The 23952-nt window shown below is 38.2% G+C and overlaps 1 protein-coding gene across 1 annotated transcript in view; it reads left to right on the top strand.

Moving 5' to 3' along the window:
* Positions 1–23952, top strand: part of LOC113833778 (oxygen-regulated protein 1) — a 195675-nt gene that overhangs the window by 89876 nt on the left and 81847 nt on the right. Inside the window, exons 12-15 of the mRNA XM_035439017.1 lie at positions 1757–1848; positions 3446–3622; positions 5299–5511; positions 20483–20660. Of these exons, the coding sequence (XP_035294908.1) occupies positions 1757–1848; positions 3446–3622; positions 5299–5511; positions 20483–20660 (660 nt within the window). The remainder of the gene's footprint in view (positions 1–1756; positions 1849–3445; positions 3623–5298; positions 5512–20482; positions 20661–23952) is intronic.

Here is a 23952-nt window from a genome sequence, read left to right as displayed (position 1 = left end):
TTCTTATACAAACCAAGATCACCTTCAGGTGGCTGGCATTGCCCACATAAGGGGGCACCTTCTCAAAGCAGTCATCAATAAAGACAATTCTTTACAGACATTGCCACAGGCCAATCTGATCTGGACATTTCTTTGGTTGAATCTTCCTCTGCTAGGTAACTCTTGGTTGTGTCAACTTGACTCTTGCAGAGGACCCAGATTTGTTTCCTAGCACCTATATGATGGCTCACAATCTTCTGTAACTTTAGTTGCAAAGGATATGATGTCCTCTTTTTTACAGGCATCAAGAAAGTACATGGTGCACATACATAAATGCATGCAAAACACTCATACACATCAAATTGAAAAAAATATCTTATTTTTAAATGTGGAATAAAATAATTATGATGTTTAAAAACAATAAAATTAGACATATATTTATGGATATAGATTTTGGCATTTATGGAATCATTAAAACAAATGGGAAATTGAATTAATCTGAAAATGTGTTAGCACATTTGTAGTCTGAGATCCCTTCATCATCACCTCATTAGTTCACTCAATTAGTATGTCATCTGAACACTATTTCTTTGGGATCTACTATCTTGAGCTTATTGATGAAAAAATTGAGAAAGAAGTGATTTGTTCAAGGTTGCTTTACTTAACATCCTTTAGCCTCATGTCAGGATTCCTGCCCCCTACTTCTTTCGTCATTTCATAACATGTCAATGACTAGGATTGTCTAGGAGCCTGTCTAGTAATCTGTAATTACTCACCAGTATGATTTAATTTCACAAGTGTTTAATTATCAACCATTGATACATACTTTATTAGTAGACAAAACACCAGTGACAGATTAAATTAAGCAAATGCCTTTCTATCCTGAATGGTCATCTGAACATTTCACTATTAAAACTATGACTTTAAATGAATTTAAACTGTAATTACATAAATGAGTTTTTTTAATGTAGGGGTCTGTAGTTATCTTCTTCATCAGACTTGGCTCTTAGCTAAAATTATTTACCATGTAGTTAGTTATAATAAAAATATAAATGTTGAATTTATAAATTACATTGCTCAATGCTATGTGAATCTGTACATATAGTAAATTGCATAGTTCCTTGTGAAAAATTGAGTTTTAGGAACTTATATCACTGAATAGCTACTACAGCCCTCCCTCATTTGATATATTTTGACAAGCTTCAATGTTTTAATTAATGCAAAGTAGGCTACGTCAGTAGGATAGATAGGAAAGACAGGTTCAATTTAGAAAATCAAATTTGCGACAATTCAATAATTCTATGGACACACCATATTATGTATCTTAATCTATGTAGTTTATATTATCTATGTGTACCAATATAAGGTATCACACACACACACACACACACACACACACACACACACACACACACAGACACACACACACACACACACACACACACACACACACACACATATATATATTGAAAAATAAATTTCAGATACTTATTAGTAAATAAATGAATCATGGCTCAAGAAACCATTTATTTAAAAATCATTTAATTTAAATATATTAATAATTAATATAATATAATTAATAATAATTAATAAGCAAACCAAAGTACATACCATATGTTATGAATTTTCATATACATCATGAGAGATACTTTATCTCTTTACTAGTTACAAGCATTTAACTGAAATATTTAGAATATACTAGTATAAGATTTCAGAGTATAATTGAAGTGGAAGGAGATTTTCAAGTACTTGTTACACAATTAAGAATATTTTCCAGGTATCTTCGATGTGATTTTCAACAAAGGGAATATATGCATTTTCCAAAGCCATGAGATGAGGCATCTGTCCCTTGCCCTTGACAATAATGTTGTCACTGGAATGGTGAGTAGTAGTGACCTTTTGAGATACAGACCACACTTATATATGTAATCCAGGCTCCTGCCCTGCCCTCCTGAGTGTGGGGATTACAGCATTTCTTTTTAAAATGATACCACATAGGATAATTGGTAAGCAGTGTGTTCAGTGCTAATATGCATTACGATGTCTAATCTGTTAATCTACCCGATGAGAGAATTCATGTTCTACTATTTAACAGAAGTAGACATGAAATATAGGGCTGAGGTTCTCAGGGTTATGGTGTAGTAAATAGAAGCAGGCAATCTGCCTTACATAATGTTACATAGTGATTCGAACCCACATTTAACAAGGAAAAATGTCATTAAATAAGCTTCTAATGTCAGTTGTAGACCTACAATTCAGGCTAAGTGATTAATCAAGCTATCATTCTTTATGAAGTCATCTCTTTTCTGCTTTGGACTTACAAAGGTAACCTGCATTGTGCTTCATAGTACATGGAAAAGGTCTTAGTGAATGCTTAGTCAATGTGAATGTGGTGGACTCTACTCAGGTCAATGTAGAGATGAGAGGACTAGGTATGTGGTTCGGGGTGTAGTGTCTATAAAGTCTCATCACCATCACACACACACACACACACGCACGCACGCACGCACGCACGCACGCACGCACGCACGCACGCACGCACGCACACACACACACACACGCACGCACGCACACACACACACTAATACAAAGGGAACATAAGAAAAAATACCTAAAAAATAATCCCATTATATTTTTCTTTTAAAAATGTTTACAAAATAATTCCATTACATTTTTCTAAAATTGAATGGCACCTAAGCCTTTGTTTGCTAGGATATAATCACCTGGTAGGGAATTCTGATTCTACCAATCAGCTGGTAGGGATTCCTAATTTCACCAATCAGCTGGTGGGGAATTCTGTCAGCTACTATCAGAGTTTATCTGTTTCACATGAGGTCTTACTGGCATGGAGCTTCCAACTTTATGGTGTGATCCACTCTGCCCACCGTGATGTTCTCCTGAAACCTTTAGTGGTTTAAAGGTCAATAGCTCTGTGAGTATCTGCCACCTTTGACTAGATGAACTATCTCAAAGTTGGTCTTGGGACCGGCCATTTAGGAGTTGTCAGTGAGCCCTGCCTCCTCCGTGGGGCACAGAGTGGGCATGGAATAGGCCCTTAAACATGTCCAGAAATTCAAGTGTCTTCTCCTAATGTTATGTAGTTTAAAAGCAAATATCGAATGCGACTAAATTGTTGCTAATTTCACTTTTCAGTCATAAGAAGTCTTAGATTACAAGGACTCAAATAATTAAAAAAAGAATAAGTGAGGATAAAATGCACATTACATCTCACGAATTCATCCTGACAGCAGAGTGATTTGTACCCAGTAGTCTTCATGGGTTCTTGCTTCCAAAGAATGTCCTTGGAACAAGTCACTGCCAATAAGGTTGGGTAATAAATGTGAGAGTGACAATGGTGTGAGTTGATGCCTACTTCAGGGATTATTTATACACTGATGTCAAGAGATTTTAAGCTCAATTATTTTTCCTGCTATTTCAGGGTTGGTTTCCTCTCATTCTCTTTTAGCCTAGTGGAGGAGCCCTCACGGAGCTGCGTGTGCTCTATCAGCCCAACCGCTGTGCACTGCTTGAGTCAGCGCTGTGTCCGGGTCATACCCTGGTTGTTGATCGTCATGGCAAAATAGCTGATGAGGCATCTGTAGGCTATTCAGAGCTTTCAAAAGAATTCTTGGTTTTTGTTAAGGTAAACGCTAAGAAAATCATCAGAGCTTACAGATCCAGACCCCGATTAATTGTGTGTTATCCGAAGGTTTGGAGTTAACTCTTACTGAAGCAATCACACCTTTTCCCACTAGGGGGCACTGATGGCATTACCATTCTGTTTCTTGACTTTGAAAAGCACTGGGGCACATTTTTAGCAACAATGAGACTGTGATGGCAGTATCATCCTGTACCTAGTGGGAGTACCTACACATATACCTTTCATTTTCCTAGCTTTGAAAACTAGAAATTGAGTCTAGGAATTAAGACACAAAAATTTAAGGCTGAAGGAAAATATTCATCAACTTTTTTCTTCTGGAAATCTGTTTTTGCTCCTGTGGAAGCTAAGGCAGGTGCGCTATTAGAGGGCACAGTATACACCTGTTCATGTCTGTCCCCACTGCAGCTTGGTCCCTGGGCTCACTAGCCAGGCTTGATAATTCACTGGAAGGACTCGTGTAATCATGGAAGCTATTGTGCTCACAGTTTCAGTTTATCACTGAAAAAAAGATACAGATCAAATCAGCGAGGTGGGAGAGATATAGAGCTGAGCCCCTGAAAGGCAGATAACACACAGAATTTGCCCTTGTCCTTTCCCTATGGAGTCAGGCAGGTATGATTTCTCAGGGCTGGCTTGCAAAGGCATTTCAACAGCTTTGCTGCTTGAACACTGGGGTCCACGGTCCACGCTCCACACTGCAGGAGTCCATATTGCTGGGCTTAGTCTCCATGTTCTCAATAGGTTAACTGTCAAGGTATGCCACAAAAATAACTTCAGTTCACACTTTCTGGCTGCTACAAGGGGTATGGCATATAAATCCTCACCGCAGTTCACACTGCCATTTTCTGGCTAGCATGAAGCCTCGATATACAGTCAGACACTCCTCTCAGGCATAATGCTCCAGGGCTTAGAGATCACAAGACAGAAAATGAGGTCAAAGTTAGGCCTTATTCCCTTGCTCTCTTCAGCATTGACGTCAGGTGTGTATGTCCTTGACATAGTATTTCCCTGACGGTTTTCTAGAGGAATAAACATATAGTTTCTTTCTGAATTGCTAGTATGGATTACTTTTGCTTGTTTTGTTTCCCATATTCATATCTTGTGATGTTGGGGTTCCACACTAGTGAACCCACTAGTTTGTCTTAGCCAATTCTTTGTGGTGTGAGCATATTTCTGATTAGATTTCAAGAGCTTTTTATACATTCCTAAGATAGGATTACAAGGATTATTCAAGTATATTTTAATTGTATTCGCTTTTTTTTCACTCTTTCCTATATTCATCCATTTAATTGAAATCCATGCAATGCATTCTGTAATTCAGGTATCTAGCACGCTTTTTTTAAAAAAATTATTTTGTATGAACATTAAAATTATTTGTTAATAGTTCTTAAAATTTCATGAGAGAAACATTTATGTTTGTATCTTACTTTTCAAAGTGTCTATAGCTTCAGAACCTTACCTTCTCAATAACTAATCATACCTATAAATCCTCCTATAAGTCTGGTTTGCTGTTACTGCTGTTAAATTATTTATTTGTTTGTTCGTTTTCATTTGCCAGCTGTTGGTAGGATGTGGGTTGCTGCACCCTCGCTGTAACCTTCTCCTCCTAGCAGAATGAAACCCTCATATTTACTGCTTTTCTGTTTGTTTCTCTGAAGGGCATATTCCTCAACAGTGCTGTGGTTATACTAGCAACAAGCTTGTGTCAGGCCCTGTGTCTACAGCCTGGTGGGACCTGCTCTGGAGCAGGCAACCAGTCAGAACAATCCTACTGGAGAGTGCATAGAGTCAGTTCTGGGATTTGCATGTTTGAAAGTGTGAAAAATGCACGGATGTACCTGAGGATTAAGGATGGGCGCTGTAACGGAACAGTAAGCGTCTCTCTTATTTCTCTCAGCAATTGTTTAGGGTGTTTGTGTGTAATAGCCATGAGGACAGCACTTTCTGAGTGCATTGATTTTATGTTTTATCTACAAATACCTTGGAAATTGGATATTACATGTGACATATTCTCTTTGTATGGTGTTCAGAGTGGGGAGGGTAGCTGTTGGCCTGGTATACTCAAAGACTGACTCCAAGGTGATTTTTGAAATATTGATCACATACAGAACACTGGGAATTGTGTTTTTATTCAAAGTCGATTGTGATGACAAAGACTCTGGAGATGAGGTCTCCATTTCTTCCCGCCCTATCCTATACCTCTCCTCCCTCCACTTTCCGACCCTTCCTATTCAGGCTAATGTTGAACCCATGGCTGTGTCCTCTTGCCTCAGCCTCCTGAGTTCCAGGCTTCCAGGCATATGCAGTCATCTCACCTGGATGAATGCCTTCACTTCTAATGAGCTCTCTGATCTTGTTGCTGTTGCTGTTTGGCAAGCCTGCTCCACAAACCCAGTCTCTAAAGAGTCCCAACTTACTGTCTCATTTTTCTTCTTAGTGCCTGGATCCCCACCCCTGAAAACCCCATACATGGGAGTAAGTAGTTTTAAATTCTAAGTGAAAATCTGACTTTAGCAATCTTAAACCTTAGGAAGGCTATTGAAGAGAATATAAAGGAATGATTTTCCTTGAGTGAGAGGCATATATGATTTTTTAAATTTGATATTGAGCCTCATTATGTAGCCCTGGCTAGCCTGTAACTTGCTACATGCTGTTGATGGATTTTCTTGTCCCACCAGGACCCACTGCTGCTTTCAGCCTCAAATGAACACACAAAGACTTACATTGATTATGAAACTGTTGGCTGATGGTTTGGGCTTCTAATTAGCTAGCTATCTCTTAATTATTAACCAATTTCTATAAATCTATGTATTTCCACATGGTCTTGGCTTTCCAGAGAATGCCTGGGCCTGTTACTCCTTTTTGGCTACATGTCCTCTGTGTCTGGCAGTCTCTCTATACCTTTCTTTCCCAGAATTTCTCCTCATCTCCTAGTCCCTCCTATCTTCCTGCCTCTATTGGCCATAGGCCAAACTGTTTTATTCAATAATCAATAAGTGAAACATATACAGAAGGACATCCCCCATCATCTCCTCTTTTCTGCCTAAATACAAAGGAAGGTTTCAACTCTAGCATAGTCATTTGGCAAAATTAAAAAAAAAATATTTTATCATCTATTGTATCTTTGTGAGTCTAAGGTTTTATATGTAACTTATCTTTTATCATAACTAAAAATCATAACCATCTATCTCCAACTCCATCAAAGACCTCAGAAGGATAGTATGTAAACTCTAGAATTAACAGAGACATTTCACTGCCTGGACAATCATTCTAAGTCCCTTTGTAATATTGGAACATCCATCTTCAGCCCATAGGTCACAGTGTGTCTTACAGATTTCTCAGTGAAGCAGAAAGTTTTAAATTTTCTGCTTGTATTGGCAGTTTGTCAGTCATTTTTCTGTGTCTTGCAGAATGTCTGGCAGACTCTTCCATGAAGCAGGAATCTTTCAGTCCCATTTTGTTTTGGCAAATTCGGCAGTCACTTTCTTGTGGGTCCTGCATGTCTAGTTTATAAAGCATTCAGTCAAATAGTCCAGGCAAGAGCAGTTTCTTGTCCAAATGGTTAGTCTTGCCATGTCAAAGGCAAGCTCCATAATGAGTTTCTTTGATGCCCATCTTCCTCTCTGACATAATTGGTATTGCCAGGATCAGTCGTGTCTCACTGTCATGAAAACCCCTAAACCATTTTAAATGCCATATTCTGTAGGTCTTTGAAAGGTTTGAAGAATATCTATCCATCTAACATATCTCTTTATATGTAGAAAACCTAACCTAACTATAATTTTTGATTATTAAAGGTGACTATAATCTGTGTTTAATTATACATTTCATTTTAAAATGAGCTATATAAAAAACAATACCTAAACAAGAAAAAATACCTATAACAATTGACCTTAAATTTGTTTCAATAAATCAAAATCCATACCAATGCAAAGTATTTATTTGTATCTCATATTCCGTTTTTTCCTTTAGAAAGAGATTGGCTGTGATCATTAATCATTTATAACTAATCTCATTTAAATGAAAAAACATTTATAAACAATATTTGGGAATTTGGGCATCGTTTTCTCCAAACTGCCTCCTGCTGTTTGAGGGTGCTATCAATACCATGGGGATCCTTTGAAAGTACAGAAACCTGGCCAAATCCTGGCCTTAGTAGTCTGAGGCTGCATTGTCTCAGTTGTTTTTGGATGTTGGTACACCTGGGCCACTGCTTCAGAGGGTCTTGCTTGATCAAACTACCATATTAGTCTGGAAGGAATCCATAGCTTTTCATTTTCTATGGAAACAAAAAGAGAACTTCTTTTCCAAAGTAACCTGTCCTTAGACTTAAATTTTGAAGTCAAGGCATTTTCAAAATATATAGGTTGGGTTAATTCAGCAGCATTTATAATTAAATGTCTGTTAGCAGCTGTTGCTCTTTCCTCAGCAATCAAACAATTCAAAGACAACACAATAACATAGAGTGTCCAGACTCTGTGTGTGCACTTTCCACTTTTATGTGGCTTTTTTATTACTTTATTTCTTTTACTTTTATTTTTTCATTTTTTTTTGAGACAGGCTTTTTCTGTGTACTTTTGCCTGTCCTGGAATTTATTCCAGGCTGGCCTTGAAATCATAGAGATCAGTTTGCCTCTGCTTTCTGAGTACTGGGATTAAAGGTGCATGCCACCACACCCAGCTACTCTATTTCTTTTTTAACCAATTTATCCTTTTTCTTTTCTCTCTCAAGCCTTCTTATATTTTTAAACACATTGTAAACCCTTTAGAGATTTTTCTTCATCTGAATCTGTCTTTACTGTATTTCCCTATCTTTTTCTGGCCACAAGTCTTTTCTCTGGTAAGCAGTATTGCTAAAATTAAAGTAGCAGGTGGCCCCATTCTATTTCTTGGCTTTCTGAGAGTCTAGCTTCATTTCTAGCTTCATGCTTATTGCCATAACTCTGTGAAGTTTCTCAGTTCATGCTACCATGAATAAGCATGCTTCTGGCTGCTGGGAAACACCACTTAATTGTCTTAAAAGAGCTGTATGCACTTTTTGCCATTAATGATGAGTCAGGAAGACTCCCTTAAAGGAGCCTCAAGCCTCTGCTTTTCTCTAGCAAACAGGGCCAACCCGAGAATATGCTGCTCCTGAGAAGCTGTGCTTGTCTCTGTTCTTTTTTTTTTAGAATCCCTTTTAAAGATTTGTCAGGTTTTACCTGCCATTTTGTTGCTGCTTTTTCTTTCCTGCCTGGTCCCACAGCCACATAGAGATACTATAGAGATGCTATATTAATTATTAAACTGTTGACTGATGGCTAGGGCTTCTTATTGGCTAGCTCTGTCTTAATTATTAACCCATTTCTATTAATCTATTTATGTATTTCCACGTGGTCTTATCTTATCAGAGAAGGGTCCATACCTGTTATTCCTTCCTCCACTACATGGCGACTCTTTGTGGTCTCTCCCCACCTACCTTTCCCAGAATTCTTCTCATCTCCTAGTCCCACCTATGCCCCTGCTTTTGCTAGCTATAGGCCAAACAGTTTGGTTTATTCAACAACCAATAAGGGAAACATATATACAGAAGGACATCCCCAATCAATATGCTCTAGGCTGGCCTCAAATATAAAGAAATCTACATGTTCCTGCCTCTTGATGCTAGTATTACAAACATACACCACCACTTCCAGCACAAATTAAATTTCCATATTAAATGGAAATTAAATTTCCTATCTTTTTGTTTGAAATGGCTTAGTTCAAATGAGTAATAGAACTTAGAGAACTTATGACTCTCTCTCTCTCTCTCTCTCTCTCTCTCTATATATATATATATATATATATATATATATGATTTATTAGACTGGCTTATAGGCTGTGGGCCAGCTTATCCTGTAGCAATGGCTGTTTATTAATGGAAAGTCCAAGAATCCAGTAGTTCTTCAATTCTTGAGACTGGATGTCTCAGCTGGTCTTTGGTATACAGCATATGTTGGAATCCTGAAGGAGTAGGCTCCAATGCCAGCAAGGAGAGAGCAAGAGGCAAAGAGCAAAAGATTCCTTCTTCCATGTCCTTATATAGGCTTCTAGAAGAAGACATGGTCACTGGTATAGGTGGGCTTTATAAGCTGCAAGGGTCAGGATTAAAAGCGTGCCTTTTTTTTTAAACAAAGAATATGTCTTCTTTTTTTATTTAATTAATTAAAAATTTCAATATTTTATATCCAATTACAGTTTCTTCTCTTTTCTCTTCTTCTGTTATCTCTCGCCTCCCCTCTACCCCCATCCACTCCTCTGTGGGAGAATATATCTTATATCTTTTTATTTTTTTTTAGTTTTTATATATTTTTATTAATTTTTAAATTCATTTTGCATACCAACCACAGTTCCCCTCCCTCCTCTCCTCCTCCTCTCCTTCCACCTCCCTCTAAGCTACTCCTCATCAAATCCTCAGAAAGGGTAAGGCTTCCCATGGGGAGTAAACAAAGCCTGGCATGTTCAGTTGAGGCAGGACCAAAACCATCCCCCTGCTCATGAACAGGCTCAAAAAAGCCAGTTCATGCACCAGAGATAAATCCTGGTCCCACTGCCAGGGGTCCCATAAACAGACCAGGCTACACATCTGTCACTCACATGCAGAAGTTCTAGTTTGATTCCATGCAGGCTTCCTAGCTGTTGGTCTAGAATCAGTGACCTCCCAGGAGTTCAGGTCAACAGTCTCTGTGGGTTTCTCCGTCATGCTCTTGACCCCATTTACTCATATAATCCCTCTTCCCGCTTTTATACTGGACTCCCAGAGGTTGGCTTGGTGCTTGGCTGTGGATCTCTTCATTTACTTCCATCAGTTACTGGATGAAGGTTCTATGACAGTCAATGTGTGCCTTCATACCTCAAAGACCTGTATTAGAAGTAGATCTTCCTACTTCAAATTAAGCAAAAGTCCCTTATAGCTTTGCCCTTTATTTTGGGGTTTTAGTTGATTCCAGATGTAGTCAAGTTGATGCTCAGGAATAGCCATCAACTCAGTTCTTCTTCTTTCTTCCCAGCCTGATACTTGGCTAAATGGGGATCATGCATGAACTCATGGAGATAGTGACAGGGAAGGTTCAGAACTTCCCTGGTCCTCCAGGTTCCTGTCTTTGCTTCTGACTGGGATATATATATATGTAATACTAGCAACACAAAAAGTTTTTGCTAACATTCATACTAAATTGACAGTGAAGATAAGCTTACAAATACACATTGAATTCATTCACACTATAATTTCACGGAAGAAGATGCTATGTTACGATAAATCTTTCTGCCAAAAGCTGCCCGAGTCCTACCGCTACGTGGGCAGTCTCACCAGCCGCCCAAGTTCTGCCTGCCACGTGGATGGACAAAATAATACAGAGACATATTAGGTACAAATGCTGCTTGGCCAATGATTAAGATTTCTCATCTGCTAGCTCAGTCTTAATTATCTTAAATCTACATATTTTATAAGACTTATCGGATACCTTCCATTGGTGCCCCCCCCCCCCTTGCTGGTGGATCACATTGAGATGCTGGAGGAAGAGCAGAGGGGAAAAGGGACACTTCCTGTTTCTCCTTGCTTAAATATGAGTCTCCTTGCTATGTCACTTTCTGCCTGGATCACCACTTCTCTACTACATTTCCCAGAATCCTCTTTGACTCTAGTCCCATCTAACTTGCTGCCTTATTGGCCAAATAGAACTTTATTCAACAATCAATAAGATAAACATACACAGAAGTATTTCCCCCATCAATGCTGAGTTAGACAGAGGAAGTATTTTGCTCATGATCTTTAAACAGATACACAGGCTAGTTGGGATAAAAATAGGTAGCATTACAATGAAGGCTTGGACTACTTAAGAATGATGCCTCTATAGGAGGAGTTAGTTTTTATTCATATCATTAACATGCACAAGGTTTGCAAACTTTGAAGTAATATGTGCTGTGATGTGCATATTGGAAATCACCAAAATTCCTGGGGTACAAATAAATATGGCTCTAATCATTAACATTGGCAATTTGTCTCTACTTTGGGTGGCAAATATGGGGACATGGGCAGCTCAGTGATCATAAATAAAAAAGTGCACCACTTGTAGCTAGTAGCACACTCCCTGGTATTATCACCAGATTGGGGAGGAAAGCAAAGGGAGGACCAGTTTCAGTGTCTACTACAGGCAAGAATACAGTAGGCTCCCTTATCTGCAGAGATAGCCATTACCTCACATCACATAGCAAGCTATCCATCAAGGAGTCATTAACACCATTGTCTTATTTGTTTTTTTGTTTTGTTTGTTTTTTGTTTTTCAAGACAGGGTTTCTCTGTGTAGCTTTGGAGCCTATCCTGGCACTCGCTCTGGAGACCAGGCTGGCCTCGAACTTACAGAGATCCGCCTGCCTCTGCCTCCGAAGTGCTGGGATTAAAGGCGTGTACCACCAACGCCCGGCAACACCATTGTCATTATCATCATTGTTAGCAGCAGCAAGCAGCAATCATTACCCCAGATTTGCACCCAAAACTGACACATGTAAATGATCTTCATTTTTATGTACTTGTAATAATTGCCACAAGATAATTTCTATCCTACCTTTAATGATTTTAGTTGTAATATCATTCCTCATCTATTGAAATGTCATGGCTTATATATTCAAGAAAAGATAGATTAATAACAGAAAAACCCAGGTTTACATTATGTGACAGAGAAACCAATAGTAATATCTAGCACCCAATATAGATGAAGACCAAAGACCCAGAAAAGTCTGGGAGAGGTATGAGCAAAGAGCAAGAGTGTGGTCTAATGGTGGGTAGTAGAGATGAAGTAAAGCTTTCCATTGTACCATTGCTCAGTGTTAAAGCTAGTGAATAGTGCAGACTTGGTAAGAGCCGGCATTCAATGGTAAAACTGCTGAGTAGTAGGGTCTTGGTAAGTCCAGTTGTTCAGTGGCAAAGCTGCTGAATAGTGGGGAACTTAGTAAGGACAGTTCTTCAAATGCTTCTTGGAGTCCCTGTGAGATGTTTTGTCATTCTGATTACTTGGTAGATTATCTGCCACTGAGGATTTTTAGAAAGGGGGGGGGGAATTTCACAGTGGCCCTTTTGAGTCTTAACCCTCAACTCAGCTCAGTTCCTCATTTTGTTTTGATGGCTTGTTTGTTTCCAAAGACTAGGAGAATTTAAATCACAACAATGTTGTGAAGAAAAGATAAGAGCTTCAGTGACCCTCAACCTGTCTTCAGGACACTAACATGAACTTTACATTTAGCGAACAGGGCTAGGGTATGACCTAGTTGACCATTGTCTCAGTTCTGGTGTTGAAGGGCTCTGTCACTACTAGAGGGAAGCAGTCTGGCTGCCATGAGATGGTTATTCTAATCATCCTCCAGGGTACAGCCTCAGTCACCTTCATTTGAGGACTGGTCTGATTTTTGAGGCTCACCATAGCTATAATTGTCATTAACTCATTGTCAGCAGCAGCAGGTAGTTTTAGTAAGCATCTCTCAGAAAGATGCTTATTGATCAGTCTTCTAATTTCTGGAATAGAAGGTAACTGGAGGGTTAGGACAATGACTAGAATCCTTTAGAGACCTTTCTGGGGTCTGAAACAGGACACTGTAAAAGATGACAGTGAGATGGGTCTACTAGTCTTAGAATTGTACTTTCATTCTTGAAAATGGATAAGAGGAGTTGGGTATCATCAGTTTTTTAGCAGAAATCTTGAATGATTAAAAGGCTGCATGTAGAATGAAGCAGCTAGATGACCCAAAATAAAAGAAACATACAAAATGAAGGTAAAATGGGTTCTAAGTGTTAGTTACAGTGCCATGTTTTGGGATCATGTTTTTTTTTTTTTTTTTTCCACCTCAAACAAGCAGGTATGGTTCAGATAAGTTTTATCCTAGCTTTATTATTTTTACATTTCACACCCACAAATGGTAATACTTTGTTGTATTTATACTCACTGGTCTCCACTGCCCCCTTCTGTCCTCTCGATGTCTACTTTATCCCTGCAGAGTTCCCACCTTCTGCTTTCGTGACACACAAGTCCTAGTCCCCTTTATATCTTTTATTTCTTTCTTTTTCTCTCTCTCTCATACACACACACACACACACACACACACACACACACACACACACACGTACATTAAAATCTACATTTCAAATGTGAGAGAAAACATGCATTTTTTTTTCTGTCTCTGGTTCATTTTTTTTTGTCATGATATCCACTTCCATCCATTTTCATATGGATGTCATAATTTTATTTTCCTTTAAGCCAAATTCATGTTTATCTGAATCTATTCTGTGTCTGTACACCTGTGGATAGACATATATGCTTTTTCCTTTATCTTGTGAATGGTATAGCAGTAAGAGTGATGTCTAAGCATCCCTGTGGTGTGCTTATGATTACTCTGGTGGTTTTATAGAGAAGAGTCTCCATGGAAAGTCATCACCTTTTTTCTCTGTTTATTAACTTTTTATTTAAATTAAAAATGATCTTATTTTACATACCAATCCCAGATCCCTCTTCCATACTCCCACTCTCCCCACCATAGCCCCATCTACCCTCCACCCACTCCTCAGAGAGAAAGTCATCACTTTTTAAAGCAGAATTTAATAATTTACTCATCATAAAAGTGTAACATTTAATTTGTTTTTAAATTTATTGAAAATATAATTACAACATTCTCTTCTCCCTCCAGGTCCTCCCCCTTCCTCTCAAATTTATGGCTTCTTTGTCTTTAATTAGTGTGTGTGTTTGTGTGTGTGTGTGTGTAAGTAAATGCAAAACTGCTGGATTATTTTAATGTTGCTTGAATGTATATGGTTTTAGGCCTGGCCACTTGGTATTGAATAGCCAACTAGGAGACTCATCCATTTCTTATTGTGTGTAGCTCTTCATCGAGGGGTGGGAATTTGTGAGATTTCCCACATCCTCCTCATCCACTGATGTTGTCATTGTTTAGGTCTTGTTCAAGCAGCCATGTTGTTGAGTTTTCATGATTGAAGCCACCCTGTCATATATGGAAGACACTATCTTTCAGTAGGCTTCATGGTCCTCTGGCTCTTAGAATCATTCTGTCTCCTCTTCAGTGAGCTTTAGGTGTAGTTGTAGATATATCAGTTGGGTCTGGGCACCTCCATAGTCAGTTGTTTTCTACATTTTGGCCAGTTGTGGCTTTCTTTAATGGCCTCTGTCTGGGGCAAAAAGAAGCTTCTTCATTTTTTTTAAATGAGGGATTAAACTAGACTTATCTGTATGTGTAAGGATAAATTTTAGACTGAAGTTTTGAGGTATATTTGTTTAGAAGTTGTAGTAGTATGTTCTCTAAGATCCATGACCTCACTAGCCACATTGTTGTGGTTCATAGGAGTAATAGCTTGGTAGGATTATTGAGTGATTTCTTTCCTTGGCAGCCTACTCAGCACTGTTTGACACCATGAAAGTTAGCTCTCAGAGAGGATGCTTTCTGGGCAGATGCAGTTCACACTTTTTGAGTCCTATGTCCAAAGTTCATGGTGCCTTCAGCAATAAAGTTGTACCTTCAACTTCTGGGAGCAGTCAATAGCAACTGCCTACTTTGTTTTTAAAGTTAAAAAATCTGGCCACTTCCCTTTAGCATTTTCTGCATGTTATAATGTATTTAATGACTGAATTTGGTTGTGTGACTTGAAATTCTTCATGAAGGTTTTGTTAGTGAGACTTTGTAGCCAAGATACCCATGTTCCTTTCCTCCAGTGACTAACAGTGAACATCATCATTTCTCTCCTTGGGGCTGACAAGAATCACTAGTCTTTTTCAGGAATAACATTGCCTTTGGAAACAAATGAGAACATTACCGTAATTACCATAGTTTGTATATATTTAGAGGCAGAGGTAAAGCATGCTTACTATCTCCAAGGGGATATAAAATGTGCTTTGAGATAAATGGTAATGCACATTCATATCATAATGCCCTAAAAGCCTGAGTGCCTTGGTGCTGACTGTTACTCCACAAACGCTTACTGTAAATAAATCGAATTGAATAAAAGCATGACTGGTTCCAATGTGTTTGCCAGCATAGATCTGAGAATAGTTCTTATAGGTAAACACACCATTAAACAAGGTGTGTTGATCCTGTAGCAAATGTTTTTATTTCTGTCACCAGAAGATGCTTATTCTGTAGGAGTAAATCACTTTAGTAGGTTTTGATGTATCAGAGATTAGGCTCATAATAAACAACACACAGTTCACCAGGGACAGTTTAAGAAGAAACAGCCTCAGAAAAGCATGGGTGGTACTCACTGGCTCACTAAGAATGAATGCAAATAAAAAGAGCTGTAGGAGTTGATAAAAACCAGGGTTAGTGTACCAACATGTTAAGTTGGTACAGACAGGCTTATCTTACACCAGCAGGATGCTGGTGAAGGTTCAGTTTGAAGAAACCAAGACTATTATCTCATTGAAGATTTATCATTTTTTGTTCACTCAAAAGATACTTGAAAATAAAATCAAACATTTTTTAAAGAAATCAATTTAATAAAGTCATATTTGTGTATAGCCACATGCAAGGTAAAGTAGTTCAGTTAACTTTTCTATCAAATTGCTTCATATTTAATGCAATTTTAGACCACAATTTATGCATTAGTTTTTGAGGGTATACAGAGGGCCTTAAAATAGCAACAATGATTTTATTATCAGGGTCCAACAGATTTGCTGAAGGAATAGAAAAACAAGTGATTCATCTTGGAAGAGATGGCTGATTGGAATATTAGTAATACTGAATATAGAGAATCTATGGTAATAGAATAAAAAAGATGTAGTTGCTTTATTTGTTAAACTATTCCCCAATTCAGAATCCTTGACATGTGTTAGATGCTCAATAAATATTGAATGAAAAAGAAGATAAAATTGTCACTTTGGGTGAAGTCACTAGGACATTTTCTTTTCTAACTAGCCACGGGGACATGGTCATAGGATGCATGGCAAAAGCCTGTACCTGATACCCTAGAGTAGTTTCATATCCTTTGTTATTGTTGTTAATATTAAGAGGCCACACAGCACCCATTTGTATATAGAATGAACATACTTTCTGTTATCTTCCATATGAATTCTTTAAACCTGATAATATTGTGTTAGATATAAAGCAGGGTTGTTTGTTTGGTTTTAAGGAAAAGGGACTGAAGGAAAACTATGGTGTTTTAAAATTTAGTTACATTAAATTTAATTCTCTGTTTTTCGCTTAAAGGATAAAAATATCATCCTTGAGGTGCCACTGAAAAAATATGTATACAACCATAATCTAGATAAAATAGAAAACCAGAAATCCCATTTACTGTTCAACTGCTTATCTGAAGGCTTAAAAAGAGCATTGATTGGATGGTAGTCAGAAGTTTCCAGGGATGGTGAATTTTACACAGAATAATCCCATTTGGTATTACACAAACCAATTACACTGGCAAAACAGGAACTTTTTAACAGTGCTAGCAAACAGTCGAGCTTTGTGGGGAGGTAGAGACTGCCTGTTGGCAGAGTTGTTGTAAATGCAGTATGGCATGCCTTCTCCCTTGTTTAACTTCAATTAAAGGAGTGTAAACAGGCAGTTATACTCCAGTGTGAAAAGATCAACAGTACAAGTAAGAGCACATGTTGGTGTTGGTAGGGAAGATAGTCTCCAGGAAGATGTTTTAAATTGTGTAAGTCAAGGGCAAATTTGTGAACCCTTTAGTACCATATAATGGTAGAGACAATACTCTAAATAGATACTCTAAACTATACTCCAATCAGGCACCATATAAAATGATTTCTAGGTTTTGGAGGAACCCACTGATTTCCATAGTAGCTGCTCTAGTTTGTAACCCTACAGGTGTGAATAAGTTTTCATTGCCTTCTCACCAGCATCTACCATCATTTGTTGTTAATCATAGCTGTTTTGATTAGGGCTCGGTGAAACACCAAATAAAATCTGCAGTACTAGGGATGGGTTACATCTTTTTGAGATGTTGAACCAAGGAGTCCTATAGGCCACCCAAATATTACAGGCTGTTGTCGGTGCTATTGACTAACCTTCACAAGTTAAAGAAAAGACCTTCTTGTTGAAGACACCACACACAAGATGGCGCCTTGCTGAAGGAGTTATGTCCCTGGGGTGGCTTTGAAGTTTTATAATCTGGCCCCACTTTTTGTTTTTCTCCTGAGTGTGGATGTAATGAGATCAGCCATTTCTGTACTCATACTACCATGCCTTTCTTGTCTTTGGCCATATCTTCACCTAAGCCAAAATAAACCCATTCTCTGTTTTTGTTAGACCGTAGCATTTTACCATAGCAAGAGAAAAGCAACTTATATAGGCGGCCTGCCTCCGAAGAGATGAAACATACTTCCCTAACTGTCAGGCCCACAGTATGCAAATTTGGCAGTATAAAAGCCTTATGGTGGAGAAGTCTGTTAAGTGCTACCTCTGCAGTTTTCCTATATTCACAACCCAAGTGTAATCATGAGGGAAACAGACACATTTTAGTAGTGATCATCCCACCAAACACTTGACCAGTATTTCTGAAAATGTCAAGGTGGTTAGGACCAAGAGTAACCTGAAAACTTACTGCTAAATGGAACATAAGGAGACATGAAGACGGATGGGGTATACAGGTTAGGATATTGGTGTAGGAAAGGGCATTGGGCTAAAATAAAAGAAATACGCCCAGAGTATCAGTTAATAATGCTTCAGCATTAGCTCATTTATTGTACTAAACATAAATAAGATGGTGACAGTTGCAGAAAGATGGGATCAGTATACCATCCTCTTGGGTTGTTTTTTGAAATTTTAAGGCTCTTTTAAAAAGTTAAGTACAGGAAGAACTGTGGTTGGAATACAAAATGAAACTAAAAAATAAAAAGTCTATTAAAAATAAAAAGATTAAATTAAAAGAGTACCCCAAGGCTCTACTCTGGAGGAAAGGAAAAGAAATGAACTTCTTCAGACTGTTATTGGAAAACGGCAAGGAATGCATAGCTGATTAAATGCTGAAAGTTTCTTTTGGAGACATAAAAGAAATGTATTAAAGAGCTGGCCCTGAAAGCCTTTGAAATTTGTTCACAAACCTCCTGTGACTTCTGCAGTGTAAGATCAGGCCTGAACCCCAGTGTTGTGCAGAAAACTGAGTTGACTGCTCCAATGCCATCCCCACCTTGCTGTTTTCCCACATCAGAAGCTCGTTTAATGACCTCTTGTAGAAGCTATCCTATCCCACACTCAGCCTACCATCCTCTACTTAGTTAACACTTTACCATCTCCTGGAAGACTTCCTTGATTCCCCCAAATTTAGTGTCCTCCTTTCTTTTGCATTTTCTGAGCCCCCAGAACTTGTTTCTACCCCCATTACATTTAGGCGATTCTTACCTTTCTTTGTGGTGGTTTCTGGTGCTTGGCCATGGACAAGTCAAAGTAAAAATGGAAGAAGGTAGACACTGATTAATTCATATTTATAAGACAAGAATGAGAGACACAGATATTTGTTTCTTACAGCAACATAGCATTTGAACTAAGAACATAATCTTGTATTATAAATAAAATAGTTACTAAAAGAAACTTTCATTCTCACAAAACTCATTTTCTAGAGCTCTTAAATTTTATAATGAATTTTTCAAAGCTCAAAATAGTGAAATATTTTCTAATATTATGAATAATTAAAAAGGCAGAGGCAATATTGGTTGGCTTCTAATATTGACTCTTTTTTGCTTTGTTTTGAGACAGGGTTTTTCTGTGTACCCCTGGCTGTCCTGGAACTCACTCTGTAGACCAGGCTGGCCTCAAACTCACAAAGGTCCACCTGTCTCTGCCTCCTAGCTCTGGGATTAAAGGTGTGTGCCATCTGTGTTTGACTTGCATGTTCTACTCACAATCTTTAAATGCTCTATGTGTACTTGAAAATTGCACAGCCACATGTGGAATTACACGTGGTTTCCACTGTGAATGACTGTGTGATCAAAGCTTCCCCCTTTTCTGTGCTTTAGAGTTCTGTCATATCACACATTTGATGATTTTTTTTGGCAGGCTCATCTTATAATAATGGAGCTAAAACATGCCTCTCACCAGGTGACATATTTATAATGTCATAATGTGACATTATTTGTGTTTGTGGTGATATTAGTGTAAACAAACCTGTGCTGCCAGTTGCATAAAAGTATAGTGGATCAATTACAAATGGTGCATAGAGCTTGGCAGTTATGATAAACTATTGTAATGGTGTGTATTTACTTACCATGTACAACTACATTAGAATATGTTTCTTCTTACATTTGAGAAGTTTACTACAAAAATAGTAGGATGTGTTTTAAGGTCTTACATTTACAAGTTATTGCAGTATTTTCCCTCAGGCTTTGTTGGATCCCATGTTATTTTGATAACCATGGCCATAGAAGTAATAGGATGTAACACTTCCCCTACAACACATACACACATTTGTGTGTTTGTATAAATAATCTGTGATGTTCTAACAATGATAAATGGATGGGTGACACATATATTAGGATGTATCCTTGTTATTAAGCAATGTGTGACTTTATTTTCTAAAGGGATAATTTCATGTTTTAATATTCTGTATTCATCTTTGGTGGTGAGCAACTCTGAAATAAACATCACACAGTAGCTTTTCCTTGGGCGAAGCTTCCCTGTGACTTGGAGCCCTCTGTTCCCAGCCCTATGCTCTCTGTTTGGCCGTCATATAGTCTTTGTTTGTGGACCTTATGAAAAAAGCTAAAAAAGGCTTAGATTTATGCAGATGGCTTGAAAAATAAAAGTATTCTTGAGAATGAGTTGTTTCCAGTTCTGTCCAGTGTTTGCTCACATTTGTGAAATTAATATTGATTGTAGGGCACTGGAGATACTGATTGCCATTTTAAAATCAAGAGAAACCTGGAAAATGCATCTATAAGTCTGGAATCTCTGAAGAACCCAGGACTGTTTGTTGGACTTCAGCCAGACGGACAGGCAAAACCAGTCATTTATACTAAAGATGAGAATGTTTGCTTTTATCCACGTGTCATCCAATGTATGTTTATTTCAAATACTTAAAAGCTATTCAACTTTATGTTGGTCTATATAGAATGTCTGAAAATTTCTTTGAAGTTTTAATAAGAAAATGCCAGTTCTTAGACTCTTTTCCTTGTACTAAAGGTGGTATAAGAAAAACAATGAAGAATGCTCCCATCAAGTTTTCTTTCTTTTTTTTTTTCTTCTTTGGTTTTTCGAGACAGGGTTTCTCTGTGTAGCTTTGGAGCCTATCCTGGCACTTGCTCTGGAGACCAGGCTGGCCTCGAACTCATAGAGATCTGCCTGCCTCTGCCTCCCAAGTGCTGGGATTTAAAGGCATGTGCCACCAACACCTGGCTCAAGTTTTCAAGTAATAAAAAGTACAGAGTTTTGGCTATCTTGAGGTACTTCATTAAATTGTATGTGCATGTGAACACAACTATAGCTTATGTCAAATTGAGACAAAACTAGCCAGCACAATTAACTCCTTGTCAGCTTGACAATCAAGCATACCAGTTTTAAGCTGTAACCTTTCTTTTCTTGTTCATCCTAAAGATCACACATTAATATCAATATCATAGTATAAAATGTCTCAACTTTTGAAAATTCTACAGTCTTTAAAAATTAAAACACTCACTGAGTGGTGGTGGCACACGACTTTAATCCCAGCACTCAAGAGGCAGAGGTAGGTGTATCTCTCTGAGTTCAAGGTTAGCCTTGCCTACAAAGTGAGTTCCATGACAGGCTGCAAATCTACACAGAGAAACCCTGTCTGGAAAAACAACAACAAACAAAACAATTAAAATACTTAATGATTATAGTGTCTTTAAAATATACAAAGTTTCTTTCAGAGTTCAGTTTCTGTAAAGCTTGAAAATGCATTTAAGAGTTCAACATCACTCAGCTGTGCGCTCCTACAAATAAAAAAAAGAGTGAAATATTCTCTAATTCCAAGAGGAACCACCAGAGCACAGTCACAATTAGATCAAAGCAAAACACAATTCCCAACAGTGTAAATAACTTACCGTCCAATGCCTGGGATTCACTCTGGGTCTCCTGGGCTCCTCCTGGGACCTGGGTCACTTCTCTGGCTTGGCTCTCTACAGAACACACAGTTTATCTTCTAGGCTCAGGCTGGCTTCACTCCACAGCTTCCATTGTTGTTGATAGTTATCCCATGGTACTGGCATTTTCAAAATGCTGGGGGTTCTTGATACAATTGGGCTGCCCTTTCTCTCATGGCCTCTTCCAGTCTCTCTTCCTGAATTTCAGCCCTGCCACACAGTTCCAAGTTTCCATGACCCCCTTGAGCCTTGAAAGTCAATTCTACCTGTATGACTCTTATACCACCAAGTTCTGTTGCCTGCATGAAGTGCAACCTTGGCTGGCTCTGGAACACAGCCTCGGTATGTTCACTCCAAGGAAAAACTTTCCAGAAGTTTCACCTCAGTGATGCTGATTTCTTCTTAATCACTGCTGATTTCTTAGCTCCAGCTGGTCAGCATCAAGTGTCCCTGCAAAGGAAAAGTAGTACTTTAGTGGTTTAGATATTCTGTTAATCACAGCCCATTTTCACCCCCAAATAACTGGAACCACAGTTTTTTTTTTGGGGGGGTGGGGTTCGAGGCACCACAGATTCTTAATTCAAAATATGCAATAGCTCCAGTAGAGTCTTTAAGAGACACTCTCACTTCCCTTGGAACTTCACAAATAAGGAGTCTACCAATCTGCATTCCTCTCAATATTCTTATCTCCAACCTCCCACAGAACAACTCAGGAAACTTTGAATACCCTGTGGCTTTTCTAGCCCAACATTTCAAGTCCCCAAACAATGTGGTCAGGTCTATTACAGCAATGCCCAATGATCTTGCTACCATTTTTTGTCTTGATTAGGGTTACTGTTGCTGTGATGAAATGGAATGACCAAAAGCAACTTGGGGAGAAAAGGGTTTATTTCACAGTTCCATATATATCTATATATCTATCTCTCTATATAGACATATAGATATATAATTCATCACCAAAGGCAGTTAGAGCAGGTGCTCAGACAGGGCAGGAATGTGGAGGCAGAAGCTGATGCAGAGGCCATGAAAGATTGCTGTTTGTTGGCTTGTTCAGCCTGTTTTCTTATAGAACCCAGGACCACCAGCCTAGCCCACTGACAATGGGCGCCACCTTCCACATCAATCACTAATTAAGAAAAATACTCTTTGGACTTGCCTGTATACAGCCAGATCTTCTGGAGGCATTTTCTCAATTGGTGTTCCCTCCTCTCAGAAGACTCTGCCTTGGTATCCAGTTGATATAAAACTAGCCAGCACAGTGAACATCAAATATTTTGTTTTAAAGAATATTTCTGTATACTCCAAGAAAGGGTAAAACTCTTGGAATACTTAGCTTCATAGCTAATAATTTTTAATGTTTCCAGTTTTAAATAAACAGCAGGGGATTAAAAAAATCATGGTTTCCCCTATTTGTGGTTCCTTGTTTCTAATCTTCAGATGTGACTGATAACTTTGAGGAACTGTAGATACCAGTGATACAAAGGGACCATGATGTTTGGTGGGGACAGGAATCTTAGAGAGGAACATAGTTTCTCTAATGGGGAAAATGGGAAAATGGGTGATAGAGACTTATCTGGGGATGGGGAGAAGGAGAGAAGAAGGTTCAAATAAGAATGATTGAAAAGGCCACAGAAAGTTATTATTCTACGTTTAGTTAAAATTACATAATATGTATTTGAAGTTATACAACTTGGGATAACAATTCTTCTATGAATAAACTATATGCTACCTAACAACAACAACAAAAGAAACAGTAGGGGATACGGGGTAGTATTAAGATAAAAATAAATGGGATTTGGTTTAAAAATAAAATTCAGGGGAAAGAAGGCCAGGAATAAGAAAGAAGTGTGGATATTCTGGAGTGGTTTCTCACACATCTGAGTTCAGGTTCTTTACAAACTAAGGACTTGAGAAATTTGTTTAAATAATTTAGGTTTGAAATATACTGGCTTGAACAAAGAAGGCCACAAAGTAATAATACTGCATTTTAAGATTGTCTCAAAGGTGTTTTCCTTTTCTTTTTAAGTCTTGCCTGATGCTGTTTCATGATTTGTGGTTAAAACAACATCTAGCTTTTCTTGGTCAATGTGACTTTTGACTTCCTTTTTTTGGTTGTTGTTGTTTTTTGTTTGTTTGTTTTTGTTAGAGCATATTGATTCTTCTCTCCAATGTGTGTGTTTGGGGGCATGCATATGTTCATGTGTGTGTATGTGTGTGTGCATGCCTGTGTGTGTGTATGTGTGTGTA

This window comes from Cricetulus griseus, chromosome 2 (genome assembly GCF_003668045.3).
Source record: "Cricetulus griseus strain 17A/GY chromosome 2, alternate assembly CriGri-PICRH-1.0, whole genome shotgun sequence".
Taxonomy (NCBI): Eukaryota; Metazoa; Chordata; class Mammalia; order Rodentia; family Cricetidae; genus Cricetulus; species Cricetulus griseus.
The sequence above is the reverse complement of the archived record's forward strand: the minus strand, read 5'-3'. Positions and strand labels throughout refer to the sequence as shown.